Genomic DNA, 21,818 nt, shown 5'->3' with positions numbered 1-21,818 from the left:
GTGGCCTCTCCCATTGCGGAGCACAGGCTCTGGACGCGCAGGCTCAGCGGCCATGGCTCACGGGCCCAGCCGCTCCGCGGCATGTGGGATCCTCCCGGACCGGGGCACGAACCCGTGTCCCCTGCATCGGCAGGCGGACTCTCAACCACTGCGCCACCAGGGAAGCCCTAATTGTAGTTATTCTTAAACTCCAAGATATTACTGGGGTTTTTTGTTTTTTTAATTATTTATTATTTATGGCTGTGTTTGGGTCTTCGTTTCTGTGCAAGGGCTTTCTCCAGTTGTGGCGAGCGGGGGCCACTCTTCATCGCGGTGCTCGGGCCTCTCACTGTCACGGCCTCTCATTGCGGAGCGCAGGCTCAGTAGTTGTGGCTCACGGGCCCAGTTGCTCAGCGGCATGTGGGATCCTCCCAGACCAGGGCTTGAACCTGTGTCCCCTGCATTGGCAGGCAGACTCTCAACCACTGCGCCACCAGGGAAGCCCAATATTACTGTTTTACACATTCCCTCTTTTAAAAAAAAATATTTATTTATTTATTTTGGTTGTTCTGGGTCTTAGTTGTGGCACTCAGGATCTTCGTTGCGGCATGAGAGATCTTTAGTTGCGACATGCAGACTTCTTAGTTGCAGCATGCAGACACCCAGTTTGCAGCATGCATGTGGGATCCGGTTCCCCAACCAGGGACCGAACCTGGAACCCCTGCTTGGGGAGTGCAGAGTGTTAACCACTGGACCGCCTGGGAAGTTCCTACAGATTCCCTCTTAATTTTGGTTTATCAATGTTTTGTTTTTCTTGTTGCATTTCACACCTTCCACGTAGAATAAGTTTTCTTCTGTCAGAAATTTATTTTTTTAGTTTTTGTTTAGTGCTGGTCTTTGTTGGGAACTCTCTAGATTTTTGCTTGGCTTTTCTTCTTGAAAAATAGTTTCACCTGTGTATAGATTTCTAAGTTGTCATGATTATTTTACTCTCTTTTGGCTTCTGTGGCTGCTGTCTACTAGCTGTCATTTAAGTCTTACTCCCCTGTGACCCTTCCAGCCTCTTTCAGATTTTCTCTCTGTTGTTGGTGTCCTGCTCTCTGATATAATATCTAGATGAATGTTTATTCTAGAATCTGTAGATAGGTTTCTTTCATTCATCCAAGAAAATTCTTTGTTTGTCTTTTTAAATACTACCTTTGCCTGTTTTGTCACCTCTCTTTCAAGGTTGGTTAGATATCCACACTGTACCCTTTGTTTCTCCTGTTTTTACTTTTGTATTTCCCACCTTTTTGTCTCTGTGCTTTATTCTATTAATAAATAGTATTCCTAGTGCCCTGTCTTTCAAGTCACTAATTTCATCTTTGGCTGTGTCTAATCAGCTATTAAACCAATCAGTTTCTTAATTTCAGTTATTGGTATTTTTTTAGTTCTAAAAATTTTATTCAGTTTCTATATCACATTGACTATTTCATTTTTATATTTGCCTGTTCCATGCAAGTATTCTTCTAATTGTTCTTGTGTATCCAGGTGTTTTATAGTTTGTGTCTGTCACGTGTAATATCTGATGCCTTTCGCAGTTTTGTTCTCTTGTATTTTTTCCTCGTGGCTCTTGTTCATGGTATGTTGTTTGGGTACTGTGTGGTGTTTGCTGTTGTGTTGTGCTGTGGTTTATTTGGGTTTTGTTTGTTTGTTTGCAATTATATTTAAAAAGCTAACTATAGGAATCATTTGAAATAAAAGATGAAAATATGTTTTTCCAACACAAATACCCTGCTTCTGAACTGTGTACTTGGAGGTACTGCCTGTCTTGGAACATCTTCATCCAAGTTCAAGGTTCACAGTTACTGAATTATTCAGGAAACGTGAGCCTGGCTCCATCTCCACGTGTAGGTGCTTTGGTCCAGGTTCTCTCTAAGTTTGAGAGTTAGCCCTTCATGGCCCCACACGTCATGGGAAGGAGGCCCTCTTGTTGGACCTCCACCTTTTGATGTTCCTGGTCTTTACTTTTGCTCCTTGCACAGGTGGACTATGGAAGAGCAAGTCCAAACTCCTGGGGAGGGCGTGTGCTCTCAGGGCAAAAGAGATTGTATGGTCGTCCCTGACCTCTCTGGTAGCTGATTTGGATTTAGTCCAGAAATTTCTCAGTATCTACTCAGTTCTTTATTTCTTTTAAGAATTAAAAAAAAAATTATACAGTATTTCTTATTGTTTTCAGTGGGAACATTGGTTCAAATAAAATACCTCCCGTTACCCTAGGTCACAGAACTGTTTTGCAATTTTTCTTTTTTTTTGACTGTGCTGTTCAGCTTGTGGGATCTTAGTTCCCCACCCAGGGATTGAACCCAGGCCACGGCAGTGAAAGCGCCGAGTCCTAACCACTGGACCACTAGGGAATTCCCTGCAATATTTGTGTAAAGGAAGTTATACAAATTTGATTAACTTCCATGGCAGTACTTCCCAACCTAAAATTTTGAGGTCTCAAATATGATAAACCTTATTCTTGAGAATGCACCAAGCTTTCTTTTAACAACAAAATACAACTATATCATAGAAAACCTGGGAAATGAAGGCTCGTATAGTATTCTATACAATGAATACTGTCCATCAATAAAAAGGAATAAACTGTTGATCCATATGATAACTTGGACATAACATTCTTGAAGTTACAAAGTGTAATGGTGGAGAATAAATCACTGGTTGCCATGGGTAGGGCTGGGACAGGTGTGACTCGAGGGGTAGGGGTAGGAGGATCCTTGCTATGATGGAAACGTCTGTGTCCTGGGGGAGACGGGTGGACAGGGTGGTGATGGGAATCTCTCCGTGGGACACAGAGCAGAGAGTGCGTGTAAAGCTGGCAGAGCTTGGATCAAGTCTGCATTTGAGTTAACTGTATTGTCGCATCAGGTCTGTGTTTGGGTAACATGCAGTGGTCGTGCAACATGTTAACCTTCAGGGGAAGCAAGTGAAGAGCACACGGGACTCTCTGTCCTGTTTGCCACTTCTTGTGAATCTAAACTATTTCAAAGTTAGAAGTCATTAAAAAGCACCCTTGATCTAGGAGAGTGAGTATCTGTCTTAGAGGCAGACTGCAGGCTCTTGAATCAGGGGGTGTGCGTCTGCTTTCTTGCGTTGATGCCATGACAGCTCTGGCCGCGGGCAGGTCTCCCAGCCTCTGCACCTCAAGCGTTCTCACCTGTTTCTCCATGGGACGAAGCTGTGTATAAAGCAGCGCGCCAGGCGCGTGACTCTGCTCTTGGTGCCTTTGTCCTTCTGGCTCTTCTTACATTTCAGCTTCTTGTATCAATTGGTGTCGGCTTTTAATAGAATGCTGAGTACCTCTTTCGTCTTATCAAATACATTTACTACCTCATTTGCCTTTTAACTAGACTATGGTGTTTCTTCATGAAAGCGCTACTGATGCAGTTTTTAGATGATGTGAGTGTAAGGCAAAGGGGGATAACCGACGTGCCGAACAGCCCCTGGGGAAGGACGGCCGCTGCTGTCTGGGTGTGGCTGGAACAGGGAGCCCGACGTGCCCTCAGGCTCTTGCCGTGCCTGTGGACTCTGCTTCCCTCTGGCCAGCGCCCTCCTCACCTGGCTACACAGATGGCGTTGGAGGCCTCGGGCTCACGTTCTGCTTGCTTAATTACACTCGTGAATAGCGAGTACTTCTCTCCAACCCGTTGAGGAAAACTCCCGAGAGGGGCACCAGCCTCCCGGTGCCACTGCTTGCCTGCATGCAGTGTGGACTGTCCAGGCCCAGCACGGGGGTGGCCGTACCCACTGGCCGGGCATGGCAGGCTCTGAGAGCGCGGGGCCACCTCCTGCCAGCCCCGGGGCCCCGCTGCGTGGGTTCGCCGTGGGCAGTGTTCCCTTCGGGACGAGAGCCGAGCTGAGCTGAGCTTCTGCAGCCGGGGAGGCTCCTGACTTTCAGCCCCCGCCTTTCCCTCCATCAGCTTCGTTACTAAGATTCTGCTGGATCTGGCGTGTTTGCCCTGTTTCCCTTTGCTATTCCTTCATCCTTTGACTTTTGGAGACATTTTAAGGTGTATCTGTTAAATTGCTTGTAATTAGTATATTGATTTATTTGTTTAGAAACTGAGAGACGTGCTATTTTTAAAAGGAATATTTACCCTTTCACGTAACTGACACAGACTATTTGGCCTCACTTCTGCTGTGTGTATTTGTACTGTTGCTACACAGATGTTTTACATGCACGCGTGCACATACAGCCCTGCAAGCCCCCCCCCCGCCCCCCCGCCCCGCATGCAGCCTGAAACCACTGTGAATGCTGGGAGAATCCTGAATTCCTCTGTCTCCATTCACCCCAAGATTTGACCCTCTGATCAGTATTTGGTTGTTGTGGGACCTGAGAAGATGGACTGATTCTCCTTGAAGAACCTTCTGGGTTTGTGCCCGTCCTCCTGACGTGGGAGACACGGTCTCAGAACTGCAGGACCCGTGCTTACCAAGCCCACGGCCTGTGCCACCTCCTTACTTGCCTTCTGGCCTCCAGGCTTTCTTTGGTTCCGTCCACCTTGAACACTGAGGCTCAATTTATTTTTTGAAACACTACTTTATTTTGAATCCCCAGTCCACCCACGCCCACTCCAAAACTTGATAATGTGGTTTAGAATTTTGCTTCTACCAATTTCAACTACCTTCCATACTTAACTAGATTTTCTGTTCCTTGGGACCCAAGACTACATTTTGTTTATCCTCTTGTGTGTTGCAGTGGATACAAATCACAGGGGCAGTTAGCCTATTGGGGGGAATATCCGATCCGCCAGAGGCGGAACGTCCATGTCTTCTGAGCCCCGGAGCCTGGCTGACCCCCTGCCTTCCTAGGTGGCACCCACATGCTGCCCACCCCCATGCTTTCCATTTCAGCTCTGCCTTTTCTGTGAAACCTTCTCTGGCTGTTCAGGGCCAGTGATCGTCTGCTCCACCAGCATGACTCTCAGTCACCCGCTTTGATGCGCTATTGCTGACACGTGGCATTTTCCAGGTGCTGTTACCAAGGCTCCGAAGGGTCAAGTCTGTCATCAGCCCAGATCATGGAACTAGTACATTTGGGAATTAGGAATCCATACAAGTCATATGTAACATCATTCCTGTAAAATTCCATTAAGCCGTGCTTCCCCCCAGTGCGGCAGCTTCAGGGGAATTGAGGGGGTTGATGTGACAGGAGTGGACTGTCTGGAAAAAGGAACCTAGAATCATTTCCAGTTTCTGGCTTGGGTGACGGGTAGATCACACCATTCACTGGTGGGAGAAGCGTCTCCTCCTCCTTGAGCAAGAATAAATTTGCTCTTATTTTGTTTGGCACAGGACGGGGAGGAAGTGGGAAAACTAGCCTCCATCGTGCATATATTCATTTAAAGGTATTTGTGGTAAATCTAAGGTCAGATACCCTGTAGGCAATAGAATATGCAGTCTGAAGCCCGGGAGAAAGGTTCAAACCAGTAACAGAATATTACCTTCCCAGTGCATGGCCGTGGGTGAATTCACCTAGTGAAAACATTTTGGAACCATCCCTTGCCATCGGTGGTGTCATGAAAATTTTAAAGAATCACAGAATGAAAAATTTGGGGGGGAAATTCAGATAAAATAGCATCTGTGCTTTTTCCTTTAAATGACAATTTACAGGAAAAGGTTTTGATTACTTTAGATAAAACTTGTCATTTAAATGACTTTTCTTTTGCTCAGATTAGGATCCAAACATACGTCTCACTTCAGAGGAATGCGTGTGAATTATTTCAGGTAGATTCACTCCCTGCGGAGCCTGGTGTAACCTGGGGCTGTTTCACCTGGTTCTGATAAATGCTGCAGGTTTAATTGTAACAAATTAAGTTGAAGTGTAGCAGGCCTCATGGGGCGCCAGTGGGGTCGCACTGCATGTTTTAGGAAAGTACACCTCACGTATTCAGGGTCCAGGTTGCCTCCTCAGACGCTTTTGTGGCTGTAAGATGAGACTGTTTGGAAAAGGAAATGCCACCATTAGGATGATCTTATGTCTAAAGTTAACCTCGTGCTTTCTCTGTAGTGTAACGCGGGTTCACACATGTTCCTCTCGGTGGCTCCCCTGAGCACCCTGGCCCATGAAGATGCTTTATTTCATTTTTCTTACTTTGTAACAGTAGAGGTCACAACTGCCTCTGGTTCAGCTGACCATCTAAAATTGCAGTGACTTTTCCACTTATTTGGAGTAGGTCTCTAGATAATTTCACAGTTGCTAAATTAGCAACATAATTTAGCTTAAATATATATATGGTATCTATTACCTTATAATCTGTTACTGTAATACTCAAAATAGTAGGCTTAACATATATTTTTTTGTTCACAAATCATGTAAGTATAAAGTACTAGTCGAATAGAGGTCTGGGTTTTTAAATTCCATAAAATTAGAACATTACTAAAAAGTAAGTTAAATATGGTGATGATAATTACTCTGTCAACTTGGTGTTTGAAGTTTGAGCTAGAAATTTTTTGCATTAAAAAGCAAATTATTGTACTAACTTTTTTTTTTTTTTTTTTGCGGTACGCGGGCCTCTCACTGCTGCGGCCTCTCCCGTTGCGGAGCACAGGCTCCGGACGCACAGGCTCAGCGGCCATGGGCTCACAGGCCCAGCCGCTCCGCGGCATGTGGGATCTTCCCGGACCGGGGCACGAACCCGCGTCCCCTGCATCGGCAGGCGGACTCTCAACCACTGCGCCACCAGGGAAGCCCTGTACTAACATTTGATCAAGATGTACCGTGTGAATCAGAGTAAACTTAAGCTCTACTTCCTACCTGTATGGTATTATTGTCCGAGTTGAAGGTATTTTTCCTTTTAATAGTTTTTCACTTGTAAACCATGAACTTGCGTTCTGCAGTAGTTCTGCTTTATTTTTCTGAACGTGAAGGTTATCTCCATTCCCTTTTTCACTAGTAACTACTGCTTTGTACATTCCTTGAGGGGATTTAGGTTTGTAGTCAACCTAAACTATTCCAGTGGTATTGATTTGTGATGTAGTATTTCATGAAGTATTATATTCTTACAGTTCTGTACAGCAGTGGTTGTATTAGTAAACCCTCTCTGGCCCGGATCTCAGGAGCACGACCTGGAGGAACCTGAGAGATGCTCCTTTGGCTCCCGCTCAGCCCCATGCCCAGTGCAGACTGCAGGCTCTTGAGAAAGGCCCGTCCGGCTGCAGATAGGAACCCACTTGCCTTGAGATCCCTGAGGCAGGCTGATGTCTTCAAAAGTAATTCGACCAAAAGCTGCAAGGAGACCACAGCACACAGAGAAGAGCCCTGTCTTCCCGACTCCAAGGAGCCAGCTGGGCCGTGTTCACAGGGGTCACATGCCCCGCCCAGGCCTTGCCCCTGCTCTGTGCCCGCCAGGCTCCTGCTCGTTCGTTGGCCATCTGGCCTGCGTGTTACCAAGTGACTCTGACTCTCACTTTATTCCCTGACTCCTGGAGACTCTGTCTTATGACCACACCCAAATCACAGATAAGTCCCTGTAAAATCCTTCTTTTTTTTCCTTAAATTTATTTATTTTATTTTTTATTTAATTTTTGGCTGCATTGGGTCTTCATTGCTGCACACGGGCTTTCTTTAGTTGTAGCGAGCGGGGGCTACTCTTCGTTGCGGTGTACAGGCTTCTCATTGCCGTGGCTTCTCTTGTTGCAGAGCACAGGCTCTAGGCCTGTGGGCTTCAGTAGTTGTGGCTCGCGGGCTCTAGAGCACAGGCTCAGTAGTTGTGGCGCATGGGCTTAGTTGCTCTGCGACACGTGGGATCTTCCCAGACCAGGGTTCGAACTCATGTCCCCTGCATTGGCAGGCGGATTCTTAACCACTGCGCCACCAGAGAAATCCTGTAAAATCCTTCTTTTTCTTCTTCCAACCTTCCTAGCACCCTGAACTCTTCCTGGGCGGCCGCTACTTAGTGCCTGTTGGCAGGACGCTCCCCAGTACTTTGCCAGCCTTTCCTCCTGGCTGGCCACCCCTCCAAGCGCCTCCCTACAGCTGATGGGAGACCCCTGGGGCTCACACAAGCCAGGTGCTGTGTGCAGGCGATGGCACGTCCTGGACCAGCGCTCCTGGGGCAGGGGAGGCCCGGGGACTGCGGTGCTCTCCCCGCAGGTCACCTTGCGCAGGCCGTGTCCTCACCCTCCTAGCAGGGTTCGGAAGAGCCGAGAGCTAGCGAGGGGCTGCTTTACAAGGTCTGTGTCGCTGTCAGTTAGAGATTTTCTTTCTGACGAGTACAGGTCTTATAATCTGTAAGATGTGAAGGTTATGGACAAATGAACTGTGATTCTTTTATTTGAATTTCTCTGACTCGCCTGCAGGCTTTCTTCACTGACTGACTCCTGGAGATCGCCTTCCAAGTGTGCGTTTATTAATAGGCAGGTCGCAGGGTTGGACACAAGCAGCTTCACCACATGGAGTTGGTCCGTCCTGTCTGCTGCTTTCCTGGTAGAATTAAGTCAGGTGCAGACTTCCCGGTAGAACTTGAAGCCTATCTGAGTGGTCTTAGATCTGATTGTTAATGAGGTCGAACGAGGCCCGGCTGGTGATGTACAAAGGTATAATTCCTCTGTCCTTGTTCTACCTGGTGATAGTCTGGGGCTGAGTGACTCCTTGCTGACTAAAGGGCTTCACCAGCCTGCCTCGGAGGCGTGCAGAAGGGCTGCCGCTCACCCACCCACGTTTTCGTGTCCTACCTGCCGTAAAAGTGGCCGCCACCCACGCCCAGCGTCCTGCCTTGAGGGACAGTGGCACCCGCACCCCTGCGCCAGGTGTTTGGTTCCTTTACTGTGATTGGATATTTTCTTTACTGGCTCTCCAAATTCTAGCCTCTTGAACAAATGAAATTTTCTTACCTCTATATCTAGGCCCTGTTTTCACCGTTGCTAAGGGGCCTCTCATTTGTTGGTGGTTCTTACTTTTCGCCGAAACCCTAGGAGCCCTTCCTGGTTCATGGGCTGCTTCTGTGCTGGCTTCTTCCTGGGGGTATCTCAGCGTTAGCTTGAGCCGTGGCACATTTCCCCGTGCCAGCCCCTGTCGTTTCAGTGCAGTATTGTTCCATGTCCCTGGGTGTCTGCCTGCCTACGTGCACCCCCTGGATGTCTTGGATTTCCTGGTTTTCGTCGCCAGATTTCACTCTTTTTGCCACACTTATAGTTTGCATTTCATGCCTGTGCATTCTTTTAATCAAATGAAATAAAAATCTTGTGAATAAAAATATTCTGTGTAAAAAAAATTAGACACAGCTGAACATTTTTGACACACCTGGTATATAGAGAGAGCTGCTCTGGGAACAGCTAGCAAGCAGCCCTCCCCGCAGTGGTACGTTCTTAGCGCGTGTCCTTACAGGGGGCTCTTTAGAATTCCAGGCTTGGAAGGTCTCTATTCTAGTCCTGTGCTTTCGGGCAGGATTGCAACAAAACTGTCCAAGGTAGGATGGACCACCATTTGTTTTAAGTTGCAATCTTACTATACAATTGTAACTTATGAAATTTCTAAGGTAAGTAAAAGGTCCAGAGTCTAGTGACAAATGCCCTTGTGTTTGCCATAGATTTAACATGTTCAGTCTTTGTTCAGATCCTTTTTCTTTTTAAGAAGGTAGATGTCATAAAGTCATGGACCTTCCCTCTCTCTGCTCCTGCCTTCCCCAGAGGTGATTTTTCTCCCGAAATTGGGGTGGGTCCTTTCTGTTGATGTTTTTATGGCCTTGGTGCATATGGTGGGACCCGTGAACATTATAAAGTTTTGTGTATTTTTAAAACATTCATAAATATGATTGTATTAAGTGTATTTGTACCTCGGTTTGCTATTGCCCCAATTTTAACTATACTGTTGCTGGGCGGCTTGGATGCTTTCATGATCAGTGCTACACGGACGGCATCCTGGTACGTGCTGCTGGGCGCACGTCGGGGCTTCTCCTGGTGGCCCGATGGCTGGAAGAGGTACGGCTGGGAACACTCTGGCCGATCTTCATTTCACTGCGTGCTGCCAGGTCCTCTCTAAGTGGCTCCGCTGTTACACTTCTACTTGCAGTTCATTAAAATACTTGTTTCCCCACATCCTCACTAATGTTTGCTGTTGTCAAGCTCTTCTGTTTTGTTTCACAGTTCTCTAATATCCTAAATATTCTGAACTCGTGTTTAGAATAACTTTGTGGTTATCCACGAAGATGATGGTGTGTGGTAGAGGCATCAAAGGAAAGAGGGCTTTTATTCAGGCCCTTGCTGGTTGGAAGCAGAAAAGGGGTGAGCAGTCTGGAGCCCCACATGGGACCCCGATGGACTGTCCACAGAACAACGTCTGCCTCCGTGGGAGATGGCGGTATCGTGAGGGTGTCCAGGGAACAGGTTTCAGACGTGGGGAGTATGTGTATGTGGAATTTGGGTTTTGGAGAAGGAATCACGGGGAAAAGTTGGGTCAGAGAGTAACACGTAGACGTCTAAGGTGACGGGAGTGTGTGGGGAGACGCGAGGGGGACAGGCGTGTGCAGCACGACTCTGGATGCGGGCTGCCGGGGAATGCCGGTCGCGGTCTGGCTGGCTCCATGGGCTCCACAGAAGGCTTGTCCCAGGGGTGCTGAGGCCAGAGGGCAGCGGACCCTGCACAGGGCAGAGCAGTCCCCGGGCAGAGCGCCTCAGCCGGTGTCCTGCAGGCCCTCCTCCTGGACCACCGGCCCGCGTCCTGCACAACGGGGCTGCTTAAAAATGGGTCAACGAGAAAAACGAATTTCGACAAATCATACACATATGTGTTTACGTTTTACATGAATTCATAGGAATGTGTGTTCATTCCCCAGTCTGTTCATGTAGAGCTCTGGCCCTTTTTTTAAGTATGTTTTGAAAATCTGCGTTTTCCTCATACAAAGAGGTATTTGTAGTGCATGGTTTATAATTTCCACTTTGGATTTCCTTACGGCGGAGGGAAAGTGATTTTACAGATCTGTCTGGTGAGAATTTTCCTGAAGATTTAAGTTCCATGTTTTTTGTCTCACTCACACCTTATTAAAAATATTTTTTTAAAACAATTCATCACTATCCAATCTTTCAAAACCATTCCATTTCACTGAAGTGGAAAAACATCTCTTGATTTCTGTTAATAATCCCATTTCATCAAATTACATAACATCAGTGTGTACACCTGGCATGGGTGGGCCACAGCGGCTCTTGGTCGGTGGAAGGAGACGGTCAGTGTTGTGTCGGAGGGCAGCTTACAGGTACTGGTGCCGTGGACATCAGTCACCCCAGCAGAACGGTGCATGCCGGGCGGGTGCGGGACGGTCCACCGTAGGCGTAATTCGGGCCGTGGCTAAGCCTGCTCTGGGGTCGTGGCTCTGACCCTGAAGTCCAGGCTCCGCGAGGCGGGCTGGCCCCGCCCCCCACTCTCAGCCTTTCTGGTCCTCTGGTCTCAGGGCCTGGCCCAGGGGCTCGCACGCTCAGAGGGCCTTCCGCCTGCCCGGTCCTCCCGCGGAGCCTGTTCCCCTCCCGCAGGGCGCTCATCACACTGGGGCCGCTTCTTTGCTTTTGTAAAATGACGGGCCAGATATCCAGACCCGTTTCAGATGTTGATTCCCAGGAAGGCCGGCGCCTTCCTTCCACATGGTGCTCTCCCCTTTGAGCCTGGATGGGGAGCTGCGCTGCGTCCACCTTTCCCAGGTCCGGCCGCCGTTGCAAACCGGGCTGGAGGGCCGAGTAGGGGCACCTGCTTCACCGGCATCTGCCGACACACTCTGGGCGTGGGAAAAGACGCCTGTTGACTCAAATGTCAACATGTTCATTTATCTTAAAGTCTGAAATCCAATATGATCTATTTATTCCATGTAAATTAAAGACAGTGCATTTAAGTAAATAAATTTATATGGAAAACCTGGACGTGAGGTGTTGGATCACACTAATGACTGCGATGGGTTTTCTTTGGCAGTTTGCGTGTGAACCTGGACATGGGCAAAGCCGCCTATGGGTGGATGATTATGAAAGATGAGAATATTCCAGGCACAGTGGTCCGGACCAGCACCATCCCGGAGGAGCTGGGGCGCCTGGTGTACCTGCTGACCGACAAGACAGGTACCGCTGTGCGCGCGTTCACCTCTGGAGGCATCTAGTGGCGGGGGGATCCTGGCGTGTCTGTGCCCACACACGTTTATGGTGTGTGTGTGTGTGTGTGTGCGCGCCTGCACGTGTTTGAGAAACAGAGTATTGAATTCATGGTTAGAATTCCCCAGACTCGGGACTTCTCTGGTGGCACAGTGGATAGGAATCTGCCTGCCAATGCAGGGCACACGGGTTCGAGCCCTGGTCCGGGAAGATCCCACATGCCGCGGAGCAACTAAGCCCATGCGCCACAATTACTGAGCCTGCACTCTAGAGCCCGCGAGCCACAACTACTGAGCCCGCATGCCACAACTACTGAAGTCCGTGGGCCTAGAGCCCACGAGCCACAACTACTGAGCCTGCGTGCCACAACTGCTGAAGCTTGCACGCCTAGAGCCCGTGCTCCGCAACAAGAGAAGCCACCACAATGAGAAGCCCGCACACCGCAACGAAGAGTAGCCCCTGCTTGCCGCAACTAGAGAAAGCCTGTGCGCAGCAACGAAGACCCAAAAATTAATTAAATTAAATAAAAGAAACTCCCCAGACTCAGCCCTTGAAACTGGCCTCCAGCTAATCTTCATCTTCTAACATAAGAATATCATAAGAATTAGCAAAATGTGACATTCTTAGAGATTTAAAAGATATATTTCTGTATTTTGAACTTTCTACAGCCTTACAGTTGTGTTTTTGTTTTATTTAACTACCTGTATTAACACCTCTCTATTGGCTTCTTAAGAGCAAAAAGGGCTTATTTATTATAGAACGATAGTTATGAGCTATTAGAAGAAAATAACAATAAGATATGTGAATTTGTTATTTTAACAGTGACATTCTCCTAAAGAGCTGCACCACAAATGATTTATCCCACCCTAAGTTTGCATGCTCCAAATTCTCTTTGTCCTTATTTCATTTTTTTCTTTCTTTCATCAGAGAATTCTTGTCAATCCATAACATACTAAGTAAAAGACAAATTGAATCCAGAACTATAACAAGAGCCATATCTAAGGGTTAAAATCCCTTTTTGATTTGTTGATTCATGGTGTAAAATCCTAGTAATTCTTAGCGAACCAGAAATAAAAGAATATTTATATAAACGGTAAAGAAAATACGTCTTGAATAAAATTAAAAACTTTATTTTTAATAAAATATTAGATGAGTCCTCACTATAGTCAGGAAGAAGAAAGACTAATCTGTACCATGCTTTGATTTAACATTTATTACTCCAGCCACTGCTGTGAGACAGGAAATAGAAGGTCCACAACCAAAAGAAGAAACATTTTTACAGATATAATGATCAACCAAGGAAATGAACTGCTAAAAATAAGAAATCAGTAAAGTGGCAGCTTACAAATTAAAATAACAATAGCAGTAAAAATAGCTCCCTTATGTGTAGAATAGACTGAAGAAGAAAGATCCCATTCACGATAGCTCAAGTACATGTAAAACATGTGGGCATAAACTTGGGGACGAAGAAAGTGACCAGACCTGACAGAGAAACGTAAAAGACTGGCATTAGTGGAGAGGTGTACCGTGTCCCGAATGTGAAAATTCAGTATTCTATAGCAGCCAGCCTTCATAAGGAATTTGTAAGTTTACTGCAGTTCAGTCAAAATCCAGTTGTTGGATCGTATTTGGTTTTCATTAGGACTTGTCTTGGTGGGACATTGAGGAATTGACCCATAAGGTAATGCTCCATAAATCAAAATAACTCAGAAATAACAACTTGAGGGCCTCAGGGTCAAGAAGGTAGACAGAGGGCTTCCCTGGTGGCACAGTGGTTGAGAGTCCGCCTGCCGATGCAGGGGACGCGGGTTCGTGCCCCGGTCCGGGAAGATCCCACATGCTGTGGAGCGGCTGGGCCCGTGAGCCATGGCCACTGAGCCTGCGTGTCCGGAGCCTGTGCTCCACAACAGGAGAGGCCACAACAGTGAGAGGCCCGCGTACTGCAAAAAAAACAAAAAACAAAAAACAAAAAAAAAAAACAAGGTAGACAGAGAAAATGCCTTCCCAACTCACTGCACAGATGGGAAAAACTTTAAAGGATAAATCTTTAACGATACTAGAAATCAAGCAAAAGTGCCATTAGATGATCCAGAAATTGGAATTCGTTTGATGGAGAAGCAGGAACACAGCAAACCCAAACTCAAAATGGCTCGTGAAGAGATCCTACAGAAATGTACGAAAATGTCTCCAGAACAGAGTCCTGGGGAGATACTGAATTCATAGCCAACTTGGATCTGCAGCAAGATACAGGGAGTCATGAGGCTGCCCATCATCAAGAGAGGACTGCCCCGAGCCCCTGGCTACAGCACCAGGCAGCCTGGCCTCTATTGATACATACAGTCAGAAACCAGGAGCCACCAAGATGAGATCAGAGTCCAATTCAACCAGGCGAACTGTTCCCAAAGAAAACAAATTCAATGGCTTTTTTACACAGACACCAAGAAGAACCATCAGGAAAATGTCTAGAATTGTAAGAGTTCAATTACATATATCAACTCAGTATTCAAAGTTAAACTGCATTTCTCTGTACCAGCAACAATTGGGACACTTAATTCTAGAAATGCCAATTAGAATAGCAACAAAAAAGTATAAAGTAATTAGAAACAAATTTTAACAAGAAATGGGTAAGAACCATGTGGATGTATGTTTTTAAATTTTAAAAGACCTTTTACAGAGACCTAATTCAATGGGTGGACACCCTGTTCTCGTGAGTAGGACACCTTAATGCAATGAACGTGTCATTCCTCCTGCATTAAAAATCTGATGTGTCTGCAAGTACAGGACGAATGGGGAAGTCCTACTCACTGTTGGTGGGAGCGGCACGTGGCACACTGCCTTGTAAAGCGGGTCTTGAGCATTTCGGCCCAGCGTCTGTTCCCTAAAGAAGCATCTGCACCAGGAGATGTACCAGGATGTTCACAGCGATGTTCTGGCCACAAGAACAAACGGTCCGGATGTGACACAGAGAAAGTCACCACCAGGACAGCGGCACACTGTGGCATGTCCTTACAAGAACACACAGCAGTGACACGGAGTGCAGGCGTTCACCTCCGCATGGACGGGCGCCGCGGGGAAACGCTGAGCAGGGGAAGGGTTGGGGGCAGGGATGCCGGATGCAGCCCTGGGCTCATCCTCGGGCCTGGGCCCCACCAGCTGCCTTTCCTACCACCTTCCAGAGGCCTCCTGCAGGCACCTCCTGCACCATTCCTGAGCTTGTGGTCGTGCTTATCCGGGGGAAGCAGGTCTGGTCTGGACCAGAAGTCCTCTTGTGGACATTTTAAATCTGCCTGTAATGGTCCTAGAGTGATATTGACCTATTATTTCATCTTAATTTACAAACAGAAAGCACATGCCTGAGAACACACAGTAAAACTCAAGGCTCTGTGTCTCTGGCTGTTTGATATCAATAAGTAAAGGTTTTGTGACATTATTTGTCCTTAAAAGGCTAACTTTTATTTTGCATTTTAAACAATAATGGGTTTATTGTTCTGTAGCTCCTCCAGTTTTCTTTGTTGAATTGGAGTTACTTTCAGGGTAAGGATAAGTGGTTTTTGCCCAGAGTCATAAAGACAAAGTCTCATTTTTCCCACATTTCACTCTGCTGCTTTTAAAAGGCAAGAACATCGCTTCTTAAGGTTTTAGCTTAATAAATAATCTTGGTTCCTGAGATTTTTTTTTAAAATCACAGAAAAATTATATTAAATTTATTAGAGAAAATATTTTGCATTTCATCTTCTAAAAGACCTTTTTATGCTAGAAGTCATCTGTTCTGATGTTGAAGCCGTGCAGAGGTTTTTTTGAATTTTTTGGTCTAGAATTTTTTTCAGGCCCTTTTCAGTAATCCCAAGGTGAACGCCATCTGTGGAGCACCTCCTGTCGGTGTCAGAGGCAGGGGAGGAAGGCAGTCTGCAAACATCTCAGTGGCCCAAGCGTCAGCCAAGAAGGTTAGGAATGAGCTGTCGGCAGGAGCCTTCCGTGGCTCCCGAAACTATGAGGTGGTCCTTCGTGTGGCTGTAAATTGGGTTTGTGCTTCATCGATAAGCTTTCTGACGAGAAGCGTTCATCACAGTGTCTCTTATTTGCCACAGCAGAATAGAAAATGAAGTATCCCAGTAATTGCATTCTAGTTTCCTTCTCGTGGACAAGAAAGCGATGTGCTATAATTAGATTTGATTGGAGTGCACGTTTCCGGTAAGATCTGAAATTAATGATGTTGCTATAGTGACACATCTGCGGCCACCAGTGCGTGAAACATAAAGTAATTCATTCGACAGGAGTAGACATCTGTTAACTGCCAGGGTGCAGAGCGTATTGACACTGACCAGAAATACTAGGCGTTATGTGCTCAATGCGCAAACGATGCTGAACCCGGAGGACAGATCGTTTGCGCTGAACCTGCCGGGAGGACCTCCGCCTCCTCCCTGGCTACCCCGACAATGCCATTGTTTGAGAACAATGCTGCCGAGGATTCATAAATTTTAAAACTTGACTCAGGTGCAGCCTATTAAAGCAATACATTAATTCCTTTGTTAGTTTTTATCTTCGTGTAGAACAAAGCCATTCCTGAAACACCCACGGAAACAACAGGTTTCCGGACGCGTTTTAATTATAGCATCCATTACCCAACACGCCACGTTGTTTAGACTGGAATCACGTGTGAGTTTCATAGGACGGCATCATCGTGTTGGGGAAGCGCTGTTTCCATGGTTTCCAAGGGCACCAGAGCACGTGTGTGCCAATCAGTGCGCACACACGCAGCGGAGCGTGTGCTGATGTCCTTCGACCGGAGGACCACTGCGGCCTCTCCTGCCTAGTGGCCACGACTGGGGCCTCACTTACGACGGGCGTGCACAGTCTCACTGATGCAGCTGTTTGCTGATGCAGGTGCCGGGATGTGAGGGAGTCTGACGTTTGGGGTGTTGGGCCAGTCAAGGTAGCACACACATAGAGATGCCAGCCGTTCAGGGCTCGTGGTCTTTTGAGAAAGCCTCACGTACAGCAAAGAGAATATGTGACTCCACATCAAAGAATGTCGAATAATTTTTAAACGGATGCGTATTCTGCAGTCTGGTAAATTAGTCACCACTTTTTAGAACTTTTGTTTCCATTCCTGCACCATAAGGTCTAAGCAACCGTGTGTCAATACAGCCATTGACCGTGTGTGCTTGTCGCTTTGTTTGACCAGAATCTTTGCAGAAAGACCTGCCCGGTGCAGGTGGGCCACTGTCCCGCAGCCCCTCCTCCTGCAGAATATTGGTCTGAGGCCAGATCACAGCCCAGGAAGGTTTGACCAGAAAGCTTTGTGTCTGCTTCTCCGACGCCTCCTCTGCATGGCTGTGAGTCACATCTGTCGCCACCCGGAGAATGGTGCCCGCAGGACTTTTTCTTTGGAAACGAATTTTCTTTTTGCCTGCTTAGCTCATTGTAGTCCAAAAAACTGCTTTGTTAAAGAGCCACAGCTTTTTTTTTTCCCCAGGAATCACAAACAAACCTTTTGTCACATTTTCTGTCCACAGAGCTGCCGCGATGATCAGGTCACTGTGAGGCCGCTGCCCACCTCGCTCAGTCCCCGCCCTCTTCCACGTTTCAGATTTGGGACGTCTTAACTTTTGTTGTATTAAGATGACAAAAATTGTAGAAACTATCAACTGGCTGGAATCATGAAAATATTTAAGATAAGACTTGAAAAATCATTCTGCATTGCTGACTCTTGAGTAACCAGTAGAATCTTATACTTACCTGCTGTCAGGAGGGCACAGAAAGCCCGAGACTAGCACTGACCTTCCCGCTCAGCACTTTGCAGTCAGCTGCAGAGTAAAAACACCACTGAAATTTTAAAAATATTTTGATGATTCATCTTAATATGTTAAGTAATTACATGTGTCACAGGAAGGACTGTCTGCATAAATATTACAGTTTCTTCAACCCAACAGGATGTGAGTACGTTTACTCAAGTGGCAAAATAACTAATATTTTATTATTTATTTGATGAGGAGTGCTAGTCATTTGTTCAAATGTGTCAGTTCTAAGTCATTGAAAACATGATTTATTAGCAACTTAGATACTTTGGAAGATGCCACAGTCATCACTACACAGTGTTGGATTCAAGTGACAGAAGTGAGGTTGTGTCGCCCTTAGTGTTTGGTGTAGCTTCTGAGTTTCCAGTGTCTGGTCTCCGCACACCCCCGCCCAGCCCACGTCGGCCAACTTCCCCATCCTCGCCTTCCCCGCCTCCCAGCCCTGGTAACCCCGAATTTCCTTTCTACCTCAATAGATCTGCCTGCTCTGGACATTTCACAGAAATGGAACCATACAATGCGTGGCCTTTTCTGACCAGCTGCTTTCACTCAGCATAACATTTTCAAGGTGCATCCGTGTTGCAGCCTGTGTCAGTAATTGCTTCCTTTTCATTCCAGAGTAACATTCTGTTGCACAGGTACACCACATTTTATTTATCCATTTATCAGTTGATGGACATTAGAGAGTTGTTTCTGTTTTCTTGTCTATGATGAGTGACACTGCTGTGAACATTCAAGGTCCCAGCCAAGGCAGTTAGGCAAGAAAAAGAAAAAGACATCCATATTGTGCAGGAGAGCAGAACTGTCTATTTGTGTGGGACACGGTCTTCGTGTAGACAATCCTAAGGAATCCCCTAAAAATCTACTAGAACAAGGTCAACAAACAGAAAAGAATTTTATTTCTATACACTAGCAATAAACTATCCAAAAAGAGAATTAAAAAAACAATTCCATTGACAATAGCAGCAAAAGATTAAATCAGTACTTCATAGTATTAAAATGGAAACAGTGTTTCCCAACTTGATCTGCAGACTCTACACAATCCCTATTAAAATCCCAGCTGCCTTCTTTGCAGAAATTGACAAGGTGATCTTAAAATTCATACGGAAATATAAGGGACCCAGTGTAGCTGAAACAGTCTTGGAAAAGGAACAGAGTTGGAGGACTCACCAGTTCCTCATTTCAAAATGTACTACAGAGCTACAGCGATCCAGACGCCATGGTGCTGCTGGGAGGGTAGGCATCAGGGCCGAGGGGACAGAAGTGAGAGTCTGGGAGAAAATCTAACACTTACAGTCAGTTGTTTTCAGCAGAGTGCCAAGATACTTAATGGGGAAAGAGTAGTGCTTTTAACAAACGATGCTGGGAAAACTGCATATCCACACACCATGTAGAAAAGTTAGCTCCACATGGATCAGAGACATAAATGTAAGCACTAAAATGTCATCTTTTTAACTTGCTCAGTTTTCAGAAGCTATTCTGAATTTGTTTTCTATTTCATTCTCCCCAACTCCATTAAGCAACTGAATAAAGGACTGTCAGGTATCTACCCAAACAGAAAGCTTTTAAACATAACCCAGAAGGAGAAAGCAATAGTTCAAACCTGGGCTTCAGTTACCTTTTAAATTATTTTAAACTATACGTGTAAGTGCAACAATATATTCAGCATGTTAGCGTCTGCTCGCATGTATCTGTGGTGGCTCTCCGCCTGCCCTGTTTCCAGGGGATCTTCGTCCGTACGTGGAATTACTCTCGCGATTTCTCTGACTGGTAGGAAGTAACAAGCCAGGTGAAGCAGCACAGTCGAAGCTGGAGCCTTAGCGCTTGCAGTACAGCTAATCAAGGTGTTAAAGCAGCAGCCACTCTACAGCCCCAGATTCCCCGCCTAGAAGTCGTCTGTGAATGGAGCGACTGGAACCACATGCCTTTGGCTGTGGAAAATACCTGTCACTCGCGTGGATGCAGCATTCGGGAGTGTCAGATTTTTGTCTTCAGTGACCTCTGGGGATCTGATTCAGGTGCATGCCACTTTAAACCCAGGGCGGATTTACGGGCCTGGGGACTGACCACCTGCGGGGGGCGGCGGGGAGGTGTCGTGCCCCTGATAGAGAACCCCCCCCACCCCCGTCCACCCCGCGTGCGTAGTGGGTTCCAGAGCCATCTCTGCAGCCTCTGTCCAGCGCCGTCACAGCAAATCCCAGGCCTAGAGGGAACGCGTGAATCAGCCCCAGGGCCAACAAGCCACTAAGTGCAGACTGTGGGGAACTGAGGCCCTCGGGGAGTTTCTGAGGACAGAGCTGGGGGTCAGGCTTGGGAGACCTCGCCAGGTCCATGTTCAAACCACAGTATAAAAGCCCGACACAGGAGACGAGACAGCTGGGAGTCAGGACCGGCCTGCCGTGTGATGTTGAGAGGTTAGGGTCATTTCTGGTGTGATGGCGTTGGGGTTGTGTTTATTTTAAGAGCTCTTCTTTTATTTGTAACACGGACGTGCTCGTGGATGAGGTGGTATGTTTCTGATTGGCTCCAGCTGTGACGGGGCAGTGGCTGGGGCCCTCGGGGACCCTTGTGGAAGGGATGACGGTGCCGGGCCTGTCGTGACGCTGCTCTGTCCACTTGTGTGTGTGCGGTGCTCCCGTCAACAAGTGCAGAAGGTGGGAAGGAAGATTACATTCCTGACCTCCAGTCCCTGGCATTCCATGTTCCTCAAATTTGTAGTTGAAATTTCCTGCGCGTTTTGCTTTACTCTGGCTGTCGGTGTGCACTTGCACACACACAGAAGAAAGGGGGTGTCCAGGCTGCGTTTCCACGTGTTTCCAGGAAGGAGGGGTGGTCGACAGGGAGGCCTCCACATCCACGTTTTTCACTGCGAATCAGCTCCCCTACTCAGTAGAGCAGCAGGCACGCCTTGGCTGCTGGAGTAGAACTGGCCCATAATCACATTTGTAACTGTCAGGTCATTCACTTCGGCGGGAGAACCTTTTGTTTTCAATTCCTCCAGGAGAGCTGTGTGAATATTAACATCAGATTAAAAGCTTCATCTCAGAAACTTTGTGAAGTTTTTCCTGTTCCTCCTTGGCCCCCGTGTGTACCTGTAATCGTTCAGACGGAAGAGAGAAACAGAAAGAAACGGCTCGCTCTCGGGTCGGCAAGTGGGAGGAAGGTCTCTGGTAAGAGCGCAGACTGCGGAGAAGAAGTGTAACGTGTGTTCGTTCTTTCAACTAGAATGTGTCTTATGGAAAAGCACATTTACCTTACTTTTTGCCATCATTTCAGTGATATCCCTACTAGCTGTTATTTTTTAAACTGGGGAACTATAATTACATAGCGATCCTCTAGCGTTTCTTGTAGCCAGAGCCCAGGCGTGTCCCCTGGCGGCTTCCGCTGCAGGAAGTACGCAGCTCAGGAGCGGTCCCTGCGCTCGGCCGCCAGGTCCTGGCCGCACACAAGCGGTCCCACAGCCCGGCCGTTCCTTCCAGCGCTGCTGTGAGAGTCAGGGAAGATCACTGTGAAAGTAGCTGCTGCCGTTTACTGTGCACGTGCTGGCTTTCAGGGGTAGATGTCCAAGGTGAGAGTGTGGCACGCTCCAGCTGGAGGGCCCAGCCACTCGGCAGGCCGGACGGCGTGTCCCAGGAGGGGGCCTCGCGGGCATCACATGAGCAGTAGCCTGCATCGCCGAGTCCGCTCACACGATCGCTGACACGCACAGCGTTATTCCTCCCAAACACCTCTCGCTTCCTCAAGTGGGTTTCATGTTGTGAGATAGAAGGTTCATTCTGTGCACCTCTGTCGTGAATTTTCTTCCAAAAGTTGTAGTTGTGGTATGATGAGTACGAGATCGTTCACGTTATGTAAGTGTGTTTCGCTTTAATGTTGTGATTATTTTTCTTGACAGTTTTCACTCCCACCCAGACCTCGGCACACGCCAGCCGC

General features: G+C 47.2%; 1 protein-coding gene across 19 annotated transcripts in view; it reads left to right on the top strand.

Moving 5' to 3' along the window:
* Positions 1 to 21,818, top strand: part of ATP9B (ATPase phospholipid transporting 9B (putative)) — a 217,666-nt gene that overhangs the window by 146,062 nt on the left and 49,786 nt on the right. For all 19 annotated transcript variants that reach the window (XM_049698583.1, XM_049698579.1, XM_049698578.1 and 16 more), the window contains one exon: positions 11,915 to 12,057. In XM_049698583.1, coding sequence (XP_049554540.1) covers positions 11,915 to 12,057 — 143 coding nt within the window. The remainder of the gene's footprint in view (positions 1 to 11,914; positions 12,058 to 21,818) is intronic.

This window comes from Orcinus orca, chromosome 15 (assembly GCF_937001465.1).
Source record: "Orcinus orca chromosome 15, mOrcOrc1.1, whole genome shotgun sequence".
NCBI classification, from domain to species: Eukaryota; Metazoa; Chordata; class Mammalia; order Artiodactyla; family Delphinidae; genus Orcinus; species Orcinus orca.
This window is presented reverse-complemented; position numbering and strand designations above follow the sequence as displayed.